This window comes from Furipterus horrens, unplaced genomic scaffold (genome assembly GCF_987537825.1).
Source record: "Furipterus horrens unplaced genomic scaffold, mFurHor1.1.pri manual_scaffold_1, whole genome shotgun sequence".
Classification (NCBI taxonomy): domain Eukaryota; kingdom Metazoa; phylum Chordata; class Mammalia; order Chiroptera; family Furipteridae; genus Furipterus; species Furipterus horrens.
In genome coordinates, this window is record NW_028327171.1 from 145,160,825 (window position 1) to 145,180,357 (window position 19,533).

Below are 19,533 nucleotides of genomic sequence, written 5' to 3' on the forward strand. Positions count from 1 at the left end.
TCATAGATTCTATCCACTGATACAGAGTAAGCATTTGACAAATTCAACATGTGTTCATAATAAACTATCATCAAATTAGGAAGAGGTGGGGATTACTGTACCTGGATAACAAATATATATATATATATAAACCTACAGTTTACATCATACTCAATGGTAAAAGACTGAATTCTTTCCCTCTAAAACTGGAAACAAGGCAAGGATGTCCACCCTCACCACACTTACTCAGTGTAGTATTAGAAGTTTGCAATAAGACAAGAAAAAGAAATGAAATATATCAGATTGAAAAGAAAAAAAAAAAACTAATTTGCAGATGATAGACTCTGAAGAAATCTAAAAAACTTCTAGAATGAATTCAGCAAGGCTGCAGTATCCAACATCAACAAACAAAAATCAATCACATTTCTATATATTAACAATAAACATGCTGAAACTAAAATTAAAAACAAAATATCATTTACAAATGCTCTAAAAAATTAAATATTTAGGTATACACTTTAAACATGGACAAACAGAATCAGAGTGGTAAAAATTATAAAATAATAATGAAAGAAATCAAATAACTATATAAAAGGAGAGATGTACCAATCAGGAATTGAAAGACTCTATATAGTAAACATTATAATTTTCCCAAAACCTACCTACGGGTTTAATCAATTACCTGGTGAAATAAAATAAATAATAAAAACAAAACTAATACAAACCAACAGCATGTGTAATGATCGCAGGTTTTTGCTGACGTTGAAATGCTTCTGCAGTACTTCTCGCACACTTGTATCTTCTGAGAGACACTAGACGGGGGAAAGAGAATTAAAGAATAATGTAATTTAAAACCTAAATATAATCTTATGCCTCACCAGTTATATCTTGTTAATTCTCCTCATTATTAAATAGGTGCTTGCCTTACTTAGAATACAGAAATCAAAATCAATTTTCAGTCTATTGATTTTCTTCTCATCCCTTCACATTATTTCAATTGACACAAAGATAAAACACAATCCTCGTTACCCACAAAATTCTAGTGTGAAAAAGGAATCTATACAGTGTTACTAGTGGGGTGTTCAAAATGCAGCACAACACACAACAGAAAATAAGGGTTACTATATTTGGGAAAACAAGGTTATATATAGAGTGCTTACACTGTATGCGTCAATAGGTTAAACAGAAGAGAGCACTCCGGTTATAAGGAGCAGCATGAGGAATGTAGAAGACTGTGGCACTCTGACAGAAGATAAGTAGTCATGTAATCCTGAGTTTCAGTTATTGGCAAAGCAATTTGTAGAGAAAGACAAAGGCAGGAAAACCTAATTGGAGGCAATTGTAACTGTTCATACAAGAGACAAAGAGGGTCTGAACAAAGTGGTGTAAAGACAAGAGAGAACTGAGACATAAAAGGCATGTTCAGTGGAGAAACAACAAATGAGAAAGTAGAAGAGAAAGGGCTTAGCTTTATTTATTTAATTTTAGTCATAAACAGGGTCAAATATCCTTTGGACATGCACAAGATGAACATAAAATTAGGCAAAGTAATTCAAATAAAAGAATTCTGGAAATTAACTGTAGTCCTGACTTCTGCAATTTTTGACTCTTATCAAGTCCTGTATAAAGTTGTATTACAGTCCAAGCACTTAGGAAAACTAAAGAAAATCTCCCAAAACAAAAATAATGATGAAAATTTTTTTTCTACAAGAATTCAATTTTTGAAAAAATTCAATTTTTTAAAAATAACATGTGTCAAAGGGTTAGTCTTCTATACTCTGCCTTTCTGATCATCTCTTTATTTTTCAAGGTCTGAATCCAACTCCCCTTCTCTCTGAAGGCTATCACTTCCTTGATTCCGTAATTCATCTGCTTTAAAAAAAAGCATATGTGAGCCATTAAAAACAAAACCTCATCACATTTTTAATTTCACCTTAATTCAAACATAAACTCCTTGAGAATAAGGCTATTACCAGTAACCAGTTACTGAATGCCTATTATAATTAATTATGATAATTATTGAAAATATTAAATCTTAGGTTTTGAAACATGCCTGAATTTCTTATGGTTGGCTCCGGAAATGATGTAAAGGGAATAAGACAGAGACTGACTAACGTCACCATTTATAGGAACAGGGGAGAAATTCCCCGAAACAAAGCAGACCTCCCCTGTTGTTCAGGTAAGTGGATACATTTCCTTTTCACTGATGGTCACCTGAACAGCTGCCACAGAGCAAGTTCTTATTGTGCTAAGTGCACAGTGTTTTTGGCCAGTGCTTCTTCAGGCAGCGTCTAAGCAGAATGTTACAGGATTCCACGTGCACCTCAAGACTCATACTGCTCTAGGGATAACTTATTGGCAGCAGTGTATGTAACAAGTCTCTTAGTTCTTGCCAAACCTTCTCACCTTTTGTTAACTAAACAGGGAAAGCTTAAGACAATAGGTGAATCTAAATCTTCCTTGCACTTAGCTATAGCTAGCACTTGAGGGGAATTGCATTTGAGAAAATTAGCTATGGTTCTTTTAAATGTTCTTTTATACAGGGATTTCTCTAACACTGCCATGCTGAGATAGTGTTTCCTCTGCTTACTTATTTGATTCATTTGGGGAGGGGCTAAAACATTCAGGGGTCCAGGTTCAACACTATCCTGAAGATATTTCTTGGATGCGATTTCAGGATGTTATCTATACCATTATTTTTGGTTTAACTCTGGAATTAGAAAAACTTGGACAGTCAGCACTGAGAGAAATGACAGCTCCCTTCATGCAGTCCCTATCCCACTCCCACCCACAGGACAGAGCCTCTGGCCATGGTGCTGACATATTTTTCAAGTGAAGTCCATTACTATAATACCAAAAGAAGGTGGCAAATGATGATTAGAATTTTTTAAAAAAGTATTAGAACTAGGAGACACAAACTCCATGTCACTAGTTTTACCTTATAAAAGAACTACAAGGGTATCAGAATGAAGACAGGATAGTACTGACGTTCATTCCTACCATCTGCCTATAAATTCAGTGATAAAGGTCCAGCAAAAAAGGGACCAAAAACCTAAAGGTTAGCCACTCTACTACCACATGGTTACCACTTTTCTGACTCCTAGAGTTAAGCTTCACCAATAACCTCTATCATCTACTTCCTTTATACACCTACTCTGAGATGATCAGAATGTAACATATCTGAGAAGGATAGAAAGATGGATGATGGCATAGTACAACCTGGGCTATCTGCCATATTAGGCAAGAAAGTAAGCAAGCATAAAAGTAGTAAAAGCCCTGGGATAGCACAAATTTAAATACTATGAAAGACTACAACTGACTCTCTAAAGCAGTCAGAAAACACACTGTTGTAAAAAGACATCAGCTAAAAAACTATAGAAGGTGAAAGTCTGTAACTCACTGAGAAGTGGATTCAGAGACCAGGAGACCAGAGCTCTGATCCACTCCAGATGTTGGTAAAGGAAAGGACAATGTGGGAGCACCAATTATAAAGTGTTCCTAAAAAATGGAATCTTTACAGTTAAAGTGTCAAGGAAAACTTGCTGGAGGTAACAAATATCTGAGTCCTAAGAAAGTCTAATTTGGGGAAAAGGGTGGAAGGGAGGACCCACACCTAAGTACATCATGGCACAGTATCTAAATTTTAAGGATAAAATTAGCCACTTTTATATATACTTCTGTAAAACTATATTAGAAAAAAATTATATGGAATTATCAATCAGAACAAAGTGTAAAAGGTAAAAGTAAAATAATAAAGCTTCAACTCTTTATGTAAAAACATTTAGTATGTATATAAAGTTTGAAATGCTATAAATTAAATAATTACTTTGTAGTAAAAAAAGGAAGAATAAGCTGTGATATAAGGGAAAGTTCTACCTTTTATCATGTATTCTTATACACTGATTAAATCTGTTCAATAAACTTTCAAATTAAAAAATGAAACGTTGCCCTGGCTGCTATGGCTCAGTGGATTGAGCATCAGCCTGCGAGTGAAGTGTCGCTGGTTTGATTCCCAGTCAGGACACATGACTAGGCTGCACGCCAGGTCCCCAGTTGGGGGTGCGAGTGAGAGGCAACCATACGGTGATGTTTCTCTCCTTCTCTTTCTCCTTTCCCCTCTCTCTAAAAATAAATAAATAAACAAATAAATAATTTTAAAAAACCCAAAACGTCAAAATTATAATGCTGACATGATCAGACTATATTTTATTATTAAAACAAGAATTGAGTTTCAGTTATGGAAGATGAGAGTTTCAGAGATGTACAGCGATTTGACTACGGTTAACAACACAGTATTGTACACTTGAAATCTGCTTAGAGGATAGATCTTAAGTTTTCTCACATTTAAAAAAATTATACCTATGTGAGGTGATGTACATGTTTAATAGCTTGACTGGGATATTTGACAATGTATACATATATCAAAACATAAAGTTGTACACCATAAACATAGTTTTCAACTTGTCAATTATACTTCAACAGAGATGAGAAGAAACAAGAATTATTCAAGAGAAAATACAGAATTCTCACTTTTAATTTGGTACTGTCATTTAAGAATAAAATCAATATTGCTTTAATATAAAGCAATCTTCTCCATTTTCACAGGACCCATATTTTTGAAAGATTCTACTATGTGGTATTTATCTACCAATATTGTTCTTCAATTGTTATTAAACTTCCTCTCCCTCTCTTCCTTGTTATCATAAAATAAACTGATGCAAATATATAGAGCTGAGGTAACAATGATCTGTACAAGTTAGGCTGTGCAATTTAAGTTAGGTACATTTACAGAGTCCACAGGTTTAGTAAATGTTTAAAACAATATTTGAAGGTGCCTCTGTTAGCTAAGACCTCAGGGCTCCAGGGACGCCAGTGTGGAATTCACCAATGTATATAATATAACCACAAGTGCCATACTTGGATTGCCTCTAAATAAACACAATCAGATAAAAGATCAAGTTCTTTATGAGAACTGGAGGGAAAAAAAAAACGCATTGGATAAGCAGGTATGAATCACTAAGCTAATATACTGCTAAACATATAAAATAAAAAAATAAGTTCTATAATGGAAATGCATTAAGAAAATAACAAAATATAAAAGATAAATAAGACAAAAATCTCACTCAAGTTCTTTTGGGAGAAAAAATTCAGCACATATGACATTTCAATAGTCTTTTAAAAGAAGAAATTATGCACACACCAAAAATGTATAATTTGTATTTATGCAGTTTTATGCCTCTGTGCTTTTGAGCTTTTCACTAGTTTAGAAATTTTAAATGTTCATGTTTTAATTGCTTTCAAATGGTATAGCAAGACACAAAAATTACTTTAAATATTATTGCTTTTGCTCCAAGTTACCTGAACATTCTCATTCCACTTCTCAGCAAAAAGCTTGTCTGGAAATTCTGCAGACAGAGATAATTGTTCTTTAAATATTTTAAGATACTGTGGAAAACCAAATGAATTCATTAAGTGTATCTGCCGGTGAGAAAATCGCGACTTCACTCTCTTTTCTAAGAGCTCCAAAATATCCTTAAAAACAGAAAGAAATTCCAGTAAGATGCATGTTAAAAAAATATCAATGTTAGAGTTCTAAGTATTTAAACTATCACCTGCAATTAGCAATGCTTATCTTATAATACACAATTAAGCATAAAAAATTTATAAAAGCCTCTAAGAACTCAAATTATTCCCTTGATCTCCTTACAGTTACAAGGCAGTAAGAGAACATGGCTTGGAAATACACCAAGCCTCCAAAAAATTTTGTTACGCGTGCTACTTTAATCCATTTGTAAGCATTTGTGGGCCTGGCGATATTATGTCTTTTACCAACCATGTTATTCTCAGGTAATTTCTAACATTCCAAGACCTACAAGAATTGTTAAAAAATATAGTAACATTAAGAGTTTCAATAAGGAATTTTGTACATTCTACGAAGAATTCAGATAAAAATTTAAGATATAAAATGTATTAAGACCCATTACATTAATGAACATTTAAATATCATCTTCATTATTTTATGTAACAAAGACTCAAGCAGCAGCATGTCTAATGGAGAAAAGTTCAGTTCACTAAAATTCCCACAATTTTAAGCTGAAGCCATGCAAAGCTAAAGGAACAAAATGCTGAAGAGGAAAACTGGCAGAACACAGCATGACAGGGGTAACTTATTATCTTTTGGTTTTTTAATAGTGCTAGTGATATTTTAGAAACTACTTTGTGCTATTTTTCCTTAAGAAGTTAGAAATCAAGTTTACTGTCAATTTTCTATAATTAAAAAGTTAAAAAAAAAAAGCTGTAGTGAGGCCCAGAAATACAGATTTTTAAATCTACTCATATGATTTTCAGGTAATAGCTAAGTTAAGAAATCAATTATAAAGAAGAAAGAATTCAATGACTCAAAACGGGATCATGGTCAGTTTGGGAAGGAAGACAGGAAAGATTAATAGATTGAGGTTAGAGAGAAGAGGTGAATGAAAAGCCTGGAATGTTTTTATAGCTTAAAGAAAATTACAGTGTCAGTAAAAGAGAACTAAAGGAAGTTAAATTTAGAGAAAGAAATATTATACATTTATTTTCTATTAAGGAACAGTTTTACATCACCCATATAGGTAAGTGGCTGAAAGGATGTGTAAGTAACACTCTACGCAAGCAATAATTAAGAACCTACATTTGGGAATGGAGAGAAAGAGATTTGAGTGGTGAAGAGGAATGACAGAAACTGGCAGTGCGAGAAGAGTTCAGTAAAGGAATCACTTCTACAGGGAAGAGGCTGTTTGCCAGGAAAGTTACTACTCCATTTGTCCTTTTGCTTTTTCCCTATATCGTCGGCAGCCGTCCGTCTCGAGAGACGATGGTGTAGCTTCTTAAGAGTCTATCTGCACCGCCGAGAATGGCTGTGCAGTCCGACTCGGGAGTGACACGGTATCTGTCTCCTCCCGTGTTGAATCGACATCTTACGATGACGCTGGAGTGTCCTCTCCAGTGAAGCTGAAGCTACAGAGCCTGGGCAGGGTGATATGGAGGGTCTGCTGTTGCCCATGCAGCAGACCCCCCCTCTCTTCGCAGCTGAAGGGTCCAAGGGAAAGACGGAGTCGATACAGCTTGGGTTCAGGTGCGCCGCAGGAGTTGCCGGTGTTGACTACAACGTCAAACCGCCTTAGGGACTCCGGCTCCGGATTTTCTGTCAGGGTTTACTCCCTTAGCCTTTCCCCTGAAGAGGTATGCCGCAAGGCAGCGGAGGTTTTTTGGAGTCAGAGTTTTCCTTCTCTGATGTACCCTGACTGGAAGATCGAACCAGCGACACTTAGCTCGCAGGCCGACGCTCAATCCACTGAGTGAAACCAGCCAGGGCCTTCCCTATATACACAGACACTTATATACTTGTTTGAGAATGATACAAAAATAAAAGAGCCTCTGATAGCAGCACTTTATTTGCTCCTTCCCTGGGTCAGTAACATTTGCCACTGCTACTTCCATCCAAAGAAAGATTTTTTAGCAAGAAGAAAGGGGCCTCAACCCCTATGAGAGACTGCTGCTTTTGGCAAGGAGGAATAAAGGTACTATGTGGAGAACCAGACAGATGTTCTATGAGCGGGGCTTATTAAAAGGCATGCATCTGGAGCACTGGGGAAGGAGGACAGAGAAAGCCACTCAACAGAAGAAACAACACTAGAAAAAAGAACTGGTGAAAGATGACTTTATAGTTTCGCTTTTCTAAAAAAGAAAAAGAACTATAGAAAAGAACAATAAGTAAATGAGCCTTATTTCCAGAGGTGTGTACTTATGAAATTAAAATAGTATTCTGAGTCGATTCCAAACATTTTCAAAATATGTAATCATAAATATAAATAAAAACTATTAGTGATTTTTATCAAATGGTGATAAGATTATTTAACTTTCTCTTCACCTGCTAATATAGAAGTTATATTTATTAGCATAATCTGAATTCACGTTTTTTAATTTAGTGATTCCTTTGGAGGGACAGAGGTGTTCGTTTATGAGCATGTGTGATAACTTTTCTTAAGTGGAACAGACATCAGTGAAACACATTTGAAAAATGCCTAATATGAACATGATGACCTACATAAGTGACTATGTTGGTAATTAAGCTTTAATTTTATAGATATTATAATTAATTTTTAAATAGAAAGACTTACCAATCTACATGTAAGACCAATAACTGCTACTGGAGTCTGTGCAGACTGAGAAATGTCAAATAGATTATAGAGGAGTGTTTGGTTTCTATGATGAGCAAAAAGATCAAATTCATCTAATATGAAGATCACTGGACAACTACTTGTCCGGTCACCTAAGATTTAAAATAAGAGTTTTACATTAACAAGCAGTTGTATCAACCTTTGTTAAATTTCCAAACTATTGACTACATTTCACTTTTTAAAACTTAATTCAACAAACAAATATTGATAACCTACTTTGGATCAGGCACTGACCAACGCAAGTATATTTATTTACTCAACAAAAATAAATTATTCACAGGAGAAGATAGCCGAAAGTATTTCAGTCTAATTATTAGACTAGTAGATTACTGATGAAAAATTAAGAATATCATTTAAATACTGGAGACTACTGCTTTTCAAATTATGTAAAATAGTTCTTCTATCAGAAAATGTATAAAGTTATTTTAATATTACACAGATCAAATCACTTTGAGATTAAATATAAAGAGTCACTAATTTATACACAAAACTATTACTTCAGAAGAGACTTGTTTGGTTGGCAGAAATGCAAAGTACATTTTCCCATAGAAATAATTTTTATAAACTATGGTTAGGCTATGAAGTTCAATCAAAACCACTATAATTCCTTCAAATCACAATTTTAAGACTGCAATGACAGAGAAAAGTTCAACAGGACTCTGTGGATTCATTTTTCTCATCACAATGGAATCTACCTTAGCAAAAGAATCACTTTTACCTTAAGGTTTAAGGCTTTTTACTTGCATAAACAAGTGAAAAAAAAATCTGAAAAGGGGACACTCACTCCAACAGATATTAAAATATTTAACATTCACCTAAACAGCATGAATTTCTGAGGGACTGCTCAAAAGTATAAAAACACATCTACATAATCGGAAATTTAGTATTGGTAGGATATAGCACTACATATAGATGGGGAAAAGTGGTATATTCAAGGTTAAAGCTCCATTTTACTCCTTACCAAAATAAATTCCAACCAAAATATTAATTACAAGTATATGTATTAGATGAAAACATAATTGATTATGTTTAAAATCTGGGGAGGAAAAAATTGGACTGTAAAAATTTTAAAATTCTGTTGAGCAGAAAATCCAAACCAAATTTAAGAAAAAAGAAATACTAAGGGCAAGAATACCCATGAGGAGGCCCTGACCGGGTAGCTCAGTTGGTTAGAGCATGGACCCGATTCACCAAGGTTGCCTATACACCAAGGTTGCATAAGTAACTGGAACAACAAATTGACATTTCTCTCTCTTAAATTAATAAAAGAAAATAAAGCAAAATAAAATAAAATAAAAATAATTCCCATAAGTAAATACAAGCCAAACATCAAAATAAGGCAAAGAACCAACAGGAAATACATGAAGCAGGAAATATCAGTGGCCAGTAAAAACAGAAAAGGATGATGAGTCTTAACCAAAATTTAGCAAATTAAATAATTATTTCTATTAAATAGACAAACATAAAAGATAGTAATTGTTTTTAAAATTGTGAAGAAAATGGTACAATGAAATATGCTTAGAAAATTGACTTTCTATGGCAGTTTGGTAATATTTATTCTTTTCAAATATTAAACCTTTTAATCCAGAATTCTACTAACTGAAATTTAACTCAGGAAATATCTGTATGACTGTAACAGTGGAAAATTGTAACCCACCCCCGCATTCTTTTGACATTGTTTCTGTAAGTGCTGACTCTAATATGTAGTTTGTATAAGAATCCTAGGAACTAACTTCAAAAGATACAGACTCCAACCTTAAGGCATCCCAGCTCTGGAAGATTTGCTGAGCTTCACCCATGGAGCCAGGATGACCACACCAGAATGACACACACCGGACCATCACCTGCCTTATTGGAATGGACTATACTAGTCTGCAAGGAGGGAACTTTTCAACTCCCTTTCTTGATCTCTTTGTTCTATTCCCCTCTCCCTCCTTATAAAAACTCCTGCCTCCACTGAAAGGTGAAGACGGGCTTTCAGACATGAGTCCCCAATCTTTCAGATGGCCAGCATCTGCAAATAAATCACTTCCCTTTAGCATCAGCACCTGCCTCTCAAGTATTCGTTTTTGTAGTGGTAAGCAGCCGGACCTGTTTTCAGCTACATACTATCTCAGAATATCTTCTTAATTATATAAAATTATAAATAAAAACCCACAACTGGTAGCTAATAAAATTTAATTTATATTTTTAACTATAGTTAATATATATTTATAAAATGAAATGTATGAGAACTATAAAAATGATAGTGCAGCTCAATATTTACTGGCATGGAAAGATGCTTACAACATGCTATCAGTAAATGAAAAGATGTAGACTACAAAATATGAAAAATTAGTTTATTTATATCAGTGATATATTGCAGATGAATAAAGATATGAAACCAAAGTTAGCTGGGATAATCACTATTACAGTGGTGAGAATACAATGATAATTATTTTATTCTTTTTCATATTTCTTTATTCATTTTCTAAAAAGGATGCGATTATCTTTATAATCAGGGAAAAAATAAAGCTAAACAAATATCTTTGATACTATTAAATATGCTAATATTTACCTTTTTTTAAAGCTTCCAGAATGAATGAAAGGTTTTCAGCAAAGCTTCCCTGAATAACAAAAAAACAAAACAAAACATACCATGATTAGAAGTTTAGTGAAATAAAGAACAGAAGGGCTATCTAGCTCTTAGACATTATAGACACATTCTGTGTCTGAGTCTTAGACATTATGTAGATACTCTATTTTTTTATAGTAAATTAGAGTCACTGACCAGATTCTCAGCTGCATATCACTATGTTTACAATCTAAAATGTATATATAAAAGCAAGATGGCATAGCATTAAAAATGTTATTACTATGTCATGTTCAAAATTTTGTATTTTCTGTATAAAATCCATAAACATTTAATGTTATTTAAAGGCAGTTCTTAAGAGTTGGTATATTATAAATATAGGTAGAGAACTAGAAATCCATTGTACTTCATATCTTCAAACACACCAGGCCCTTTAATCTCAAATTAATTTCTACCACAAAAAAATGACCATGAATTTAAATGAGATACAAAAGGAAAAGGGAGAACGAATTAGATGCTATAATAGTGCATCTCTATTCTAGAGCATATTACAGAATTTATATATATCATATCAAATTTGGTTATGCTTACTTGGAGCACAGTCAAAACATTTTTGGATACAACTTAAATATTCTAGACGGAAATTAATAGAGTAGCAGATGTATTATCCAGATGTTCCAGCTTATAGATAAAGGCTCTATTAAATATTTTTTCATTAAAGTTATTATACTTCAGATTTTTTAATTAAAAAAAAAAAACAGCCAACTTTAAATTTGAGGAAATGTAAAGGAAAAAAGAAACACACTTGTTTCCTGACTGAGAGAACTGATATAAAATAGCATAAGTTTTTAAAGAATTCCCATATATTTTGTGATGATTGCATTCTGTCAAGTCACTACTTTTCCCAAGGTAGGCAGGGCTACAGGAATTTACCATAACATAAACAAAGGCTCAGAGACAATTTATTGGAAAATCAGTGGTTAAAGTTACTCAAAGATTGCTTTTCTTTCGGGTATGTATTTTTTAAAAAACTATTGTACCTCACATTAAGTATATACTTATACATGTAAGTAGATATGCATATAAGTATATACTTATATAAATATACATATGCATGCATAATATGTATAGAATACACAAATTTGCTATAAGCATATCAAAACAGAAACGCTCTGGGTTAAGTGACTCAGGTTCTTAATGTCCAGCCTTTGTCATTTTATGACTTTGGAAAAGCTACTTATGTTCTCCGAGCATCAACTGCCTGATCTATATAATGTAGAAGTTAAATTAATAATCTCTATATGTGACCACTGTGGTAGCAATGCTGATGACGAGTGTGATAAACTGTGTCTTTTATTATTTCATTTGAATCCAATAAACATAGGTCCATTTAAGAACATTAGAAACACCAATCTACATCAATTGGAAATCAAAAGCCAAACTAAGCCTCTATAATAGTAACTCTCCAAGACCAAGTAGGCAACCATTTACAACATTAAAATCTAACAAGGTAGAACATCAGAGTTATAGAAAGGGCATCTGAACTTGCACTTCAGAGACCTACAGATAATGGAAGAGTAACACATGACTGGCTCAACTTTTTATAGATAATTACAAAAGAATGAATTACTAAATTCTAGGAGGTTTTCACAGCTATGGCTGTGCCACTGCATTAGAATACACAGTTTAGAGATCAGAATGAGAGCACTGCATGATTACCAGTGACCAGAAAATGAACCAGGAAGGTACAAGGGGGGACTCCAAAAAAACCCGGTATTATCTTCTGAGGGGTGGGCTCCTTGTAGTACAGGTTTCCCCCACTAGGTGAGTATTCTAGAATCCTTCTGTATCAGTGTACCAGCTGGCATTGTTGTGAGAGGCTGTGTTCGGCTTCAGATAATTTTTTTTGAAGGCTGTTTCAACACGTTTGCCCATTTAATGATGGGTGATTTACCAAGCACAGCTGCCCACACCACGCTGAATGTTCAGCAGTTTTTGATTAAGAAAATGGCACGATGCCCATGCCCCACCCTCCAAATTTACCTGATCTCACTCTGAGCAGTTTTCTTTTGTTTCCCTGATGAAAAGAGTCCTCAAAGGGAAATGTTTTGCCAATGTGAAGGAGGTGAAACAAAAAACAGCAGAAGCACTAAAAGGCATCAAAATCAAGGAGTTCAAAAACTGTTTTGAGAAATGGAAAAAGTGTCTCGATAGTTGAATTGCATCCAATGGAGAGTACTTTGAGGGTGACTGAAGTTAGATACACAATTAAAAAAAATAAATTCAGTTTTTTTGGGGTCCCCACTCATATATAACCTACTTCAAATGCATAAGCAGTATGAAGATAAGTCATTTCATTATGAAAATTAAGGCAGCTGAAAATTAATAGTCTTCCCTTGAGACGTAAAAATCAAGTAGTAGGTAAAAAGGCTTTAAAAGTTCAAAAAATTTCTAATGAGTTTTTTTTGAGCTACTGATGTGTGTTAACCTAGACTCCAAGCTATTACAATAATGAGGTATTGGAAAGTTTCTGAAAACAGTTTAACAGTTTAGAGATAACTGACATCTGTATAGTATATTATCATTAAGTATCTTTTCTTAAAACATAAATAATGTTTAATGCTTTCTTTTATATAGGAAGTTTAAGATAATGCCCATTTAACAGTTGAGGAATCTGAAATGCAGGGTTATTCATTAATCATGGTCACCAGTTTGTAAGGCAAGACTAAACCCACCTTTTTGTAGCTTAAAATTCAGCACATTTTCTACTATTCCCATGCTACCTAAGTCTCAGAAGACTAGAAATAGACTACTATAGTATTTTTTAAAAAATTAATCTATGTCCAAAGACAGAGAATAAGATTACATATCTTACAAATAAAGAAATAAATTCAGATAATATCTACATAAACCAGGTTTCGATGAAGAAATGCACCCTAGTACATTATACATTTTTGTGACAAGAACTCTGCATATCTCAATGTAGAATCTCTGAACCCTCCCTAGTTTCCAAAGGTATAAAGCTATAATATTACAGATTTTACATTTGATGCCTATTTAATAAAAAGATAGAAATGATACTTACAAAAACTCTATCTCCAACTACATTTTCCAGATTTAACTGCCTTGTGATTTCCTTCAGAGCTATTTTATCATTGATCTGCAGCAGTCCTGAAATGAAGCCCATTTAAAAGTATTTAATTAAAATAAAATATGTACAGATTATTTCCAAGTCAAAAACTTTTTCTAATGCTTTTTGAATTTAACTAGAAAAAAAAAGTTAAATAAGTGAGTTTATATTTACTTTTACAACTGAGCAATAAAGACATTTGATAGACTCAAAGAACAAAGAACAGTTTTCTTTGGAGTCCGTGTTACTTAAAAAAAAAAAGACAAAAATCTGAAGTCCTTATGTGCTTCCTTTATTTTTGTTTTAATTTCTAAAAATATTGTGCATAGTCTGCTAAATTCAAAGTTGTTAAGCAAAAATCTAATTTTTAAATATAATTATTAATCTAAATTTAAAGTATACAAGTGAATTTAGTTTTATAATATAAAAAGATCACATGATTTATATTATTTCCAGTTGCAAAATAATGACATACTTACCATTTAAGTGAACTTGTAATACATTTTCACTCACATCTTCTATCTCCATTAGTTCTTTCAAAGCATGGTTTATTAACTAAATAATATTAAAAAGTTTACAAAATAATTAATAATAGGTAAAGATGATATGTTCATATTTTAAAAATATAGCTAATGGCAAAAGAATATAAACAAATTGTCATTTTAAATTAACAAATAAATTTGCAGATTCTTTAGTTCCATCTGTGTAAGTTGCTAGGTATACAGGGAAAGTCCTTATTATAGAAACTTAGTGCTTGCAATGAAAACATTATTATGAATAATATACTTATAATAATAATTACTAAAAATATACTCAGCATTGTACCACCTTAAACTGTTCAATTATAAAGCTTCACATTTTTATAATTATAGGTTTCTATTACACATATTCTTTATATTTTTTGAACTGTGACATCTTATCACTCATTAATATATACATCTCTTTATATTAATACTACATATATTTTTTAAAATTTGAAAATGAATAAAATTAAGACAAGTAAGCTTTTTAAAAAGGTAATGAGGAACTATTCCTTCCAATATTAAAATGGAAGGATACTATCACAAAATATATGTTATAAGAAGGAAGGCTCCATAGACAACCCTCACCCCCAAAATTTGTTGAGATGGCATCAAAATTAAGTGAGAACAAAAGGAGTTATTTAAGATAGGAACTGGGACAACAGGTAAACTATTTTGAAAAACAAAATACTATTTTTATTTGCAACAATCTATCTTTGTGCAATAGGAAGAAAGAAGCAAATATCCTCATTTTAAATTATTAGGTTTCACAACAGGGTATCAAACATAATAGCTATTCCTTGTTTGTCCGTACAGTTTTTAAGCATATGGAATTCTACTTCAAAACATATAATAGCTAGTCCAGGTCTCTTTAAAAGGACAATCTTAAAATATCAACTGTCATACTATGTATAAAAGCCCAGCTGAGATGTGACATTCTTTATAAAGAACTGTCAGAACATGAAGTGCTGCTTCTCTGCCTTTGGGTCAAGTCAGACCTTATTACAGGAGTTAGTCCCCAAATGATACAAACTTGTGCTCTCAAAATACAGCCTTTGCAATATTTTCTTAGTAATCCGCTATGTTATTGCACCCACCTCTTAAAATTTTATTTATATAGAATTTATATATCCCTGGCTCTGACTTTATGTTTTAAATTATTTTAAGTCTGATAAATTTGAAAACCATTTCAAATGCTTTGCAGAATGAAACAAGGTTAATAATAGTACCTTCATTTGTCATATGCATCAAGAGTTGTAACAGATTTATATATATAGCACTCTTTCCACTAAATTTACTTCAAGCATCTAGTTATGATTTGCCTAGATCAACTAACAGCATGTGTGTGTGTGTCTGTGTGATTTGAAACCATAATTTAAATGTATTAGCAAGTTCGTCTTCAAATAATTTTTGTTCTAATTTGAATACTGCTAAAATTTACTGTGTAATTAACTAGGTAACCAATCACATAATTTAAGTCATTTTTTCATACACTGTCATACAATGTCATCTTTTCAAGTATTTCAAACTAAGTTATATACTAAAAATATAGTTGGTTACTAATGTTACATCAGAGAGCATAACCAATCTGGCTACCCAATTTCCACATTCATTGTAGGTAAAAATTAATTTTACAAATGTACAAGCAGAGTTTGCTTAGATCTGCCAGCACCTAGGGACTTTTATGCTTACCTACTATTACAATTTCTAAATACTTTAATGAACGTAACATTCAGCAATTTGCAAACATAAGTAACATCAATTAGAAGAAACATCTCGCTTAACCATCTAGCAAGTTTCTTTGTCTATAGTAATTATTTTATATAAATTATTATTCAGGGTCCAATTTGTCATTTGGAACTTTATTATTTTTTAGATCTGAAATACAACAAACCACACCATCTGTTATCTTTATCAATCAACTATAGATTTTGAATTTTTGTATTTCAAACAGGCCAAGAGGAATATTTTAAATACTCTGTAATCTCATTTTTAAATTTGAATGCACATAATTATATTAATTACCATTCCTATCTAAGAATAACCTATTTTATATTTTAGGATAATCCCACACAGAGCAAATTACAGAAGTGACTCAGTTAAACAATGCTCCTCAGCTTTCTGATCTCTCAATATTGGAGTGCAACAGAAATAAATTACATTGTACCAAAATGAAATACTAAGTAGGGGACTCTTCCATATCCCAGTGAAGTCACACTAAATAAATGATTTCAAAGTAGAACAGGGCTCTAGTTTAAGAAGTAACAATAACTGGATAAACTTGTCAGTATGCCAAGAATAATCTATCCATTTTTATTAACTGATAAATACTATGTTTTAATGGCTATCTCCTTCTTTAAATCTGAGTAAACAGAAAAAGTTGACATAGGAATTTATAAAAAATGATGTAACACGAAAGAAAGGAAAAGCTAATGAAAAAGATTAATTACTACTGAAAATGGATATTTTAGAAAAAAATGTTTTGAGCTATTTAAGCCAGACCTAGACAAACACAAAACAACAGACTAAGAAAGTTCATGACAAGGATCTAGACAAGCAGGGAGGACCGTTATGAAAGTAAAATGCAACATCACATTAGAAGAAGCAAACAACAGAATTAATGAAGAAAAAAGTGCATTTGTGATACAGTAGAATGCTGAGGAAGGAGAAATTACATAAAGAAATGAGAACAAAAGCTTAATAATTGGATACTCTAATCCTAAGAAAGGACATGAAGAAATATCAAGAACCTATTTGAAGAAATAATGACCAAAAACTTCAGTGAAAGAAAGTCACACAAGTCCAGAAAGCACAGTCCACAGAGTCCCAAACAAGATGAACCTTAAGAGGCCTACACAGAAACACATCATAATTAAAATGGCAAAGCATGAGAAAAGTTGTTAGTTATCTACAAGGAAGGGAGCTCCAATTAGACTGTCATCTGATTTCTTAACACAAACATTTCAGGGAAGAAGGGACTGGCATGAAATATTCAAGGTGAGGAAAAGCAAGGCCCTACAACCAAGGCTACTTTACCTAGCAAGGCTATCATTTAAAATTGAAGGAGAAATACTGAGCTTCTCAGACAAGAAAAATCTAAAGGAGTTTGTTAACACCAAACCAGTACTGCAACAAATATTAAATGGCTTGCTTTGCTTTAAGAAGAAAAAAAGAGAAAGACAGTTAAAAAATAAAATGGCAATAAATACGGATCTATCAATAAATGTAAATGGCTTAAGTGGTCCAACCAAAAGACATACGGGTAGCTGAATAAAACAAGATCCATACATATGCTGCCTCCAAGAGACCTACCTCAGATAGAAAGATACAGACTAAAAGTAAAGGGCTGAAAAAAGATAAGTCATACAAATAGAAAGGAAAGAAAAGCTGGGGTAGCAATATTTATATCTGACAAAATAGATTTAAAAGCAAGACTACAGTTAAGAGACAAAGAAGGACATTACATAATAATAAACGGACAGTTGAACAAGAGGATATAACCCTAATAAACATTTACATGCTCCTTATAGGAGCACCTAAATATGTGAGGCATCTTGATGGACATAAAAGGAGAGATCAACAGAAGTACAGTCATAGTCGGGGATTTTAACACCCCATTGACTTCAATGGATAGATCTTCCATACAGAAAATCAACCAGGAGGAAGGACCTTAAATGACACACTAAATCAAATGGATTTAATTGGTATCTTCAGAGCATCTCTCCCCAAAGCAGCAGAAAATACATACTTTTCAAGAGACATGAAACATTTTCAAGGATAGGTCTCATGTTAGGACACAAAACAAGCCTCAAAGAAGTTAAGACTGAAATCATATCAAACATCTTCTCTGACAACAATGCTATGAAGCTGAAAATCAATCACAAGAAAACTAAAAAATACACAAACACGTGCAAGCTAAATAACAATTTATTAAACAATGAGATCAACAAGGCCAAGGAAAATCAAAAGATATCTTAAAACAAATGAAAATGAGAACACAACAACCCCAAACCTGTGGGATAGAAGGAAAGCAATCCTAGGAGGAAAATTTAAAGCATTACAGGGCTTTCTCAAGAAACTAGAAAAAGCTCTAATAAACAATCTAACTTTACATTTAAAGGAACCTGAAAAGAACAACAAAGCCCAAAGTGAGTAGAAGGAAAGAAATAATAAAGATCAGAGTAGAAATAAATAAAATAGAGTCTAAAAAAATGATACAAAAGATCAATGAACCCAAGAGCTGGTTCTTTGAAAAGATAAACAAGACTGACAAACCTTTAACCAGATTCATCAAGATAAAAAGAGGATCCAAATAAAATCAGAAATCAAAGAAATAAAAACTGACACCAAAGAAATAGAAAGTACTGTAAGAAAATATTATGAACAATGATATGCCCACAAATGGGACAACCTGGATGAAATGGATAAACTCCTAGTAACATAAAAATTTCCAAAACTACATCAGGAAGAATCAGAGAACCTGAATAGACAGATTACACTTAGTGAAATAGAAGCAGTTATCAAAAAACTCCTAACAAACAAAAGCCCTGGAACTGGATGGATGGCTTCATAGGTGAATTTAACCAAACATTTTGAGAACTAACACTTCTCCTCAAACTATTTTTAAAAATTCAGGAGGGAAGGTTCCCAGGCACATTTTATAAGGTCACTATTATCCTAATTCTAAAACCAGATAAAGGTATTACAAAGAAAGATAATTATAGGCCAATATCCCTGATGAACATAGATGCTAAAATCCTCCACAAAATATTAGCAAGCCAAACAGAGCAATACGTCAAAAAAGATCATACACCGTGATCAAGAGGGATTTATTCTGGGAATGCAAGGTTGGTAAAACATTCGCATTCAGTAAATGTGATAAACCACATAAACAAAATGAAAGATAAAAACCATATGAACATATCAATACATACAGAAAAAGCATTTGAAAAATCTAGCACTTAGTTACAATAAAAACTCTCAGGTAAGTTGGAATAGAGGGAAACATACCTGAACATAATAAAGGCCATGTATGTCAAACTCACTGCAAGTATCATGTTTCATGGACAAAACTACAAGTGTTCACCTTAAGATCAGGAACATGACAGGGAT

General features: G+C 32.8%; 1 protein-coding gene across 5 annotated transcripts in view; it reads right to left on the bottom strand.

Annotated features, from left to right (window-relative positions):
- Positions 1-19,533, bottom strand: part of ORC4 (origin recognition complex subunit 4) — a 64,545-nt gene that overhangs the window by 8,987 nt on the left and 36,025 nt on the right. For all 5 annotated transcript variants that reach the window (XM_090279597.1, XM_090279598.1, XM_090279591.1 and 2 more), the window contains 6 exons: positions 14,380-14,455; positions 13,856-13,941; positions 10,756-10,804; positions 8,139-8,290; positions 5,338-5,511; positions 705-791 (listed from right to left, as the gene is read on the bottom strand). In XM_090279597.1, the coding sequence (XP_090135723.1) occupies positions 705-791; positions 5,338-5,511; positions 8,139-8,290; positions 10,756-10,804; positions 13,856-13,941; positions 14,380-14,455 (624 nt within the window). The remainder of the gene's footprint in view (positions 1-704; positions 792-5,337; positions 5,512-8,138; positions 8,291-10,755; positions 10,805-13,855; positions 13,942-14,379; positions 14,456-19,533) is intronic.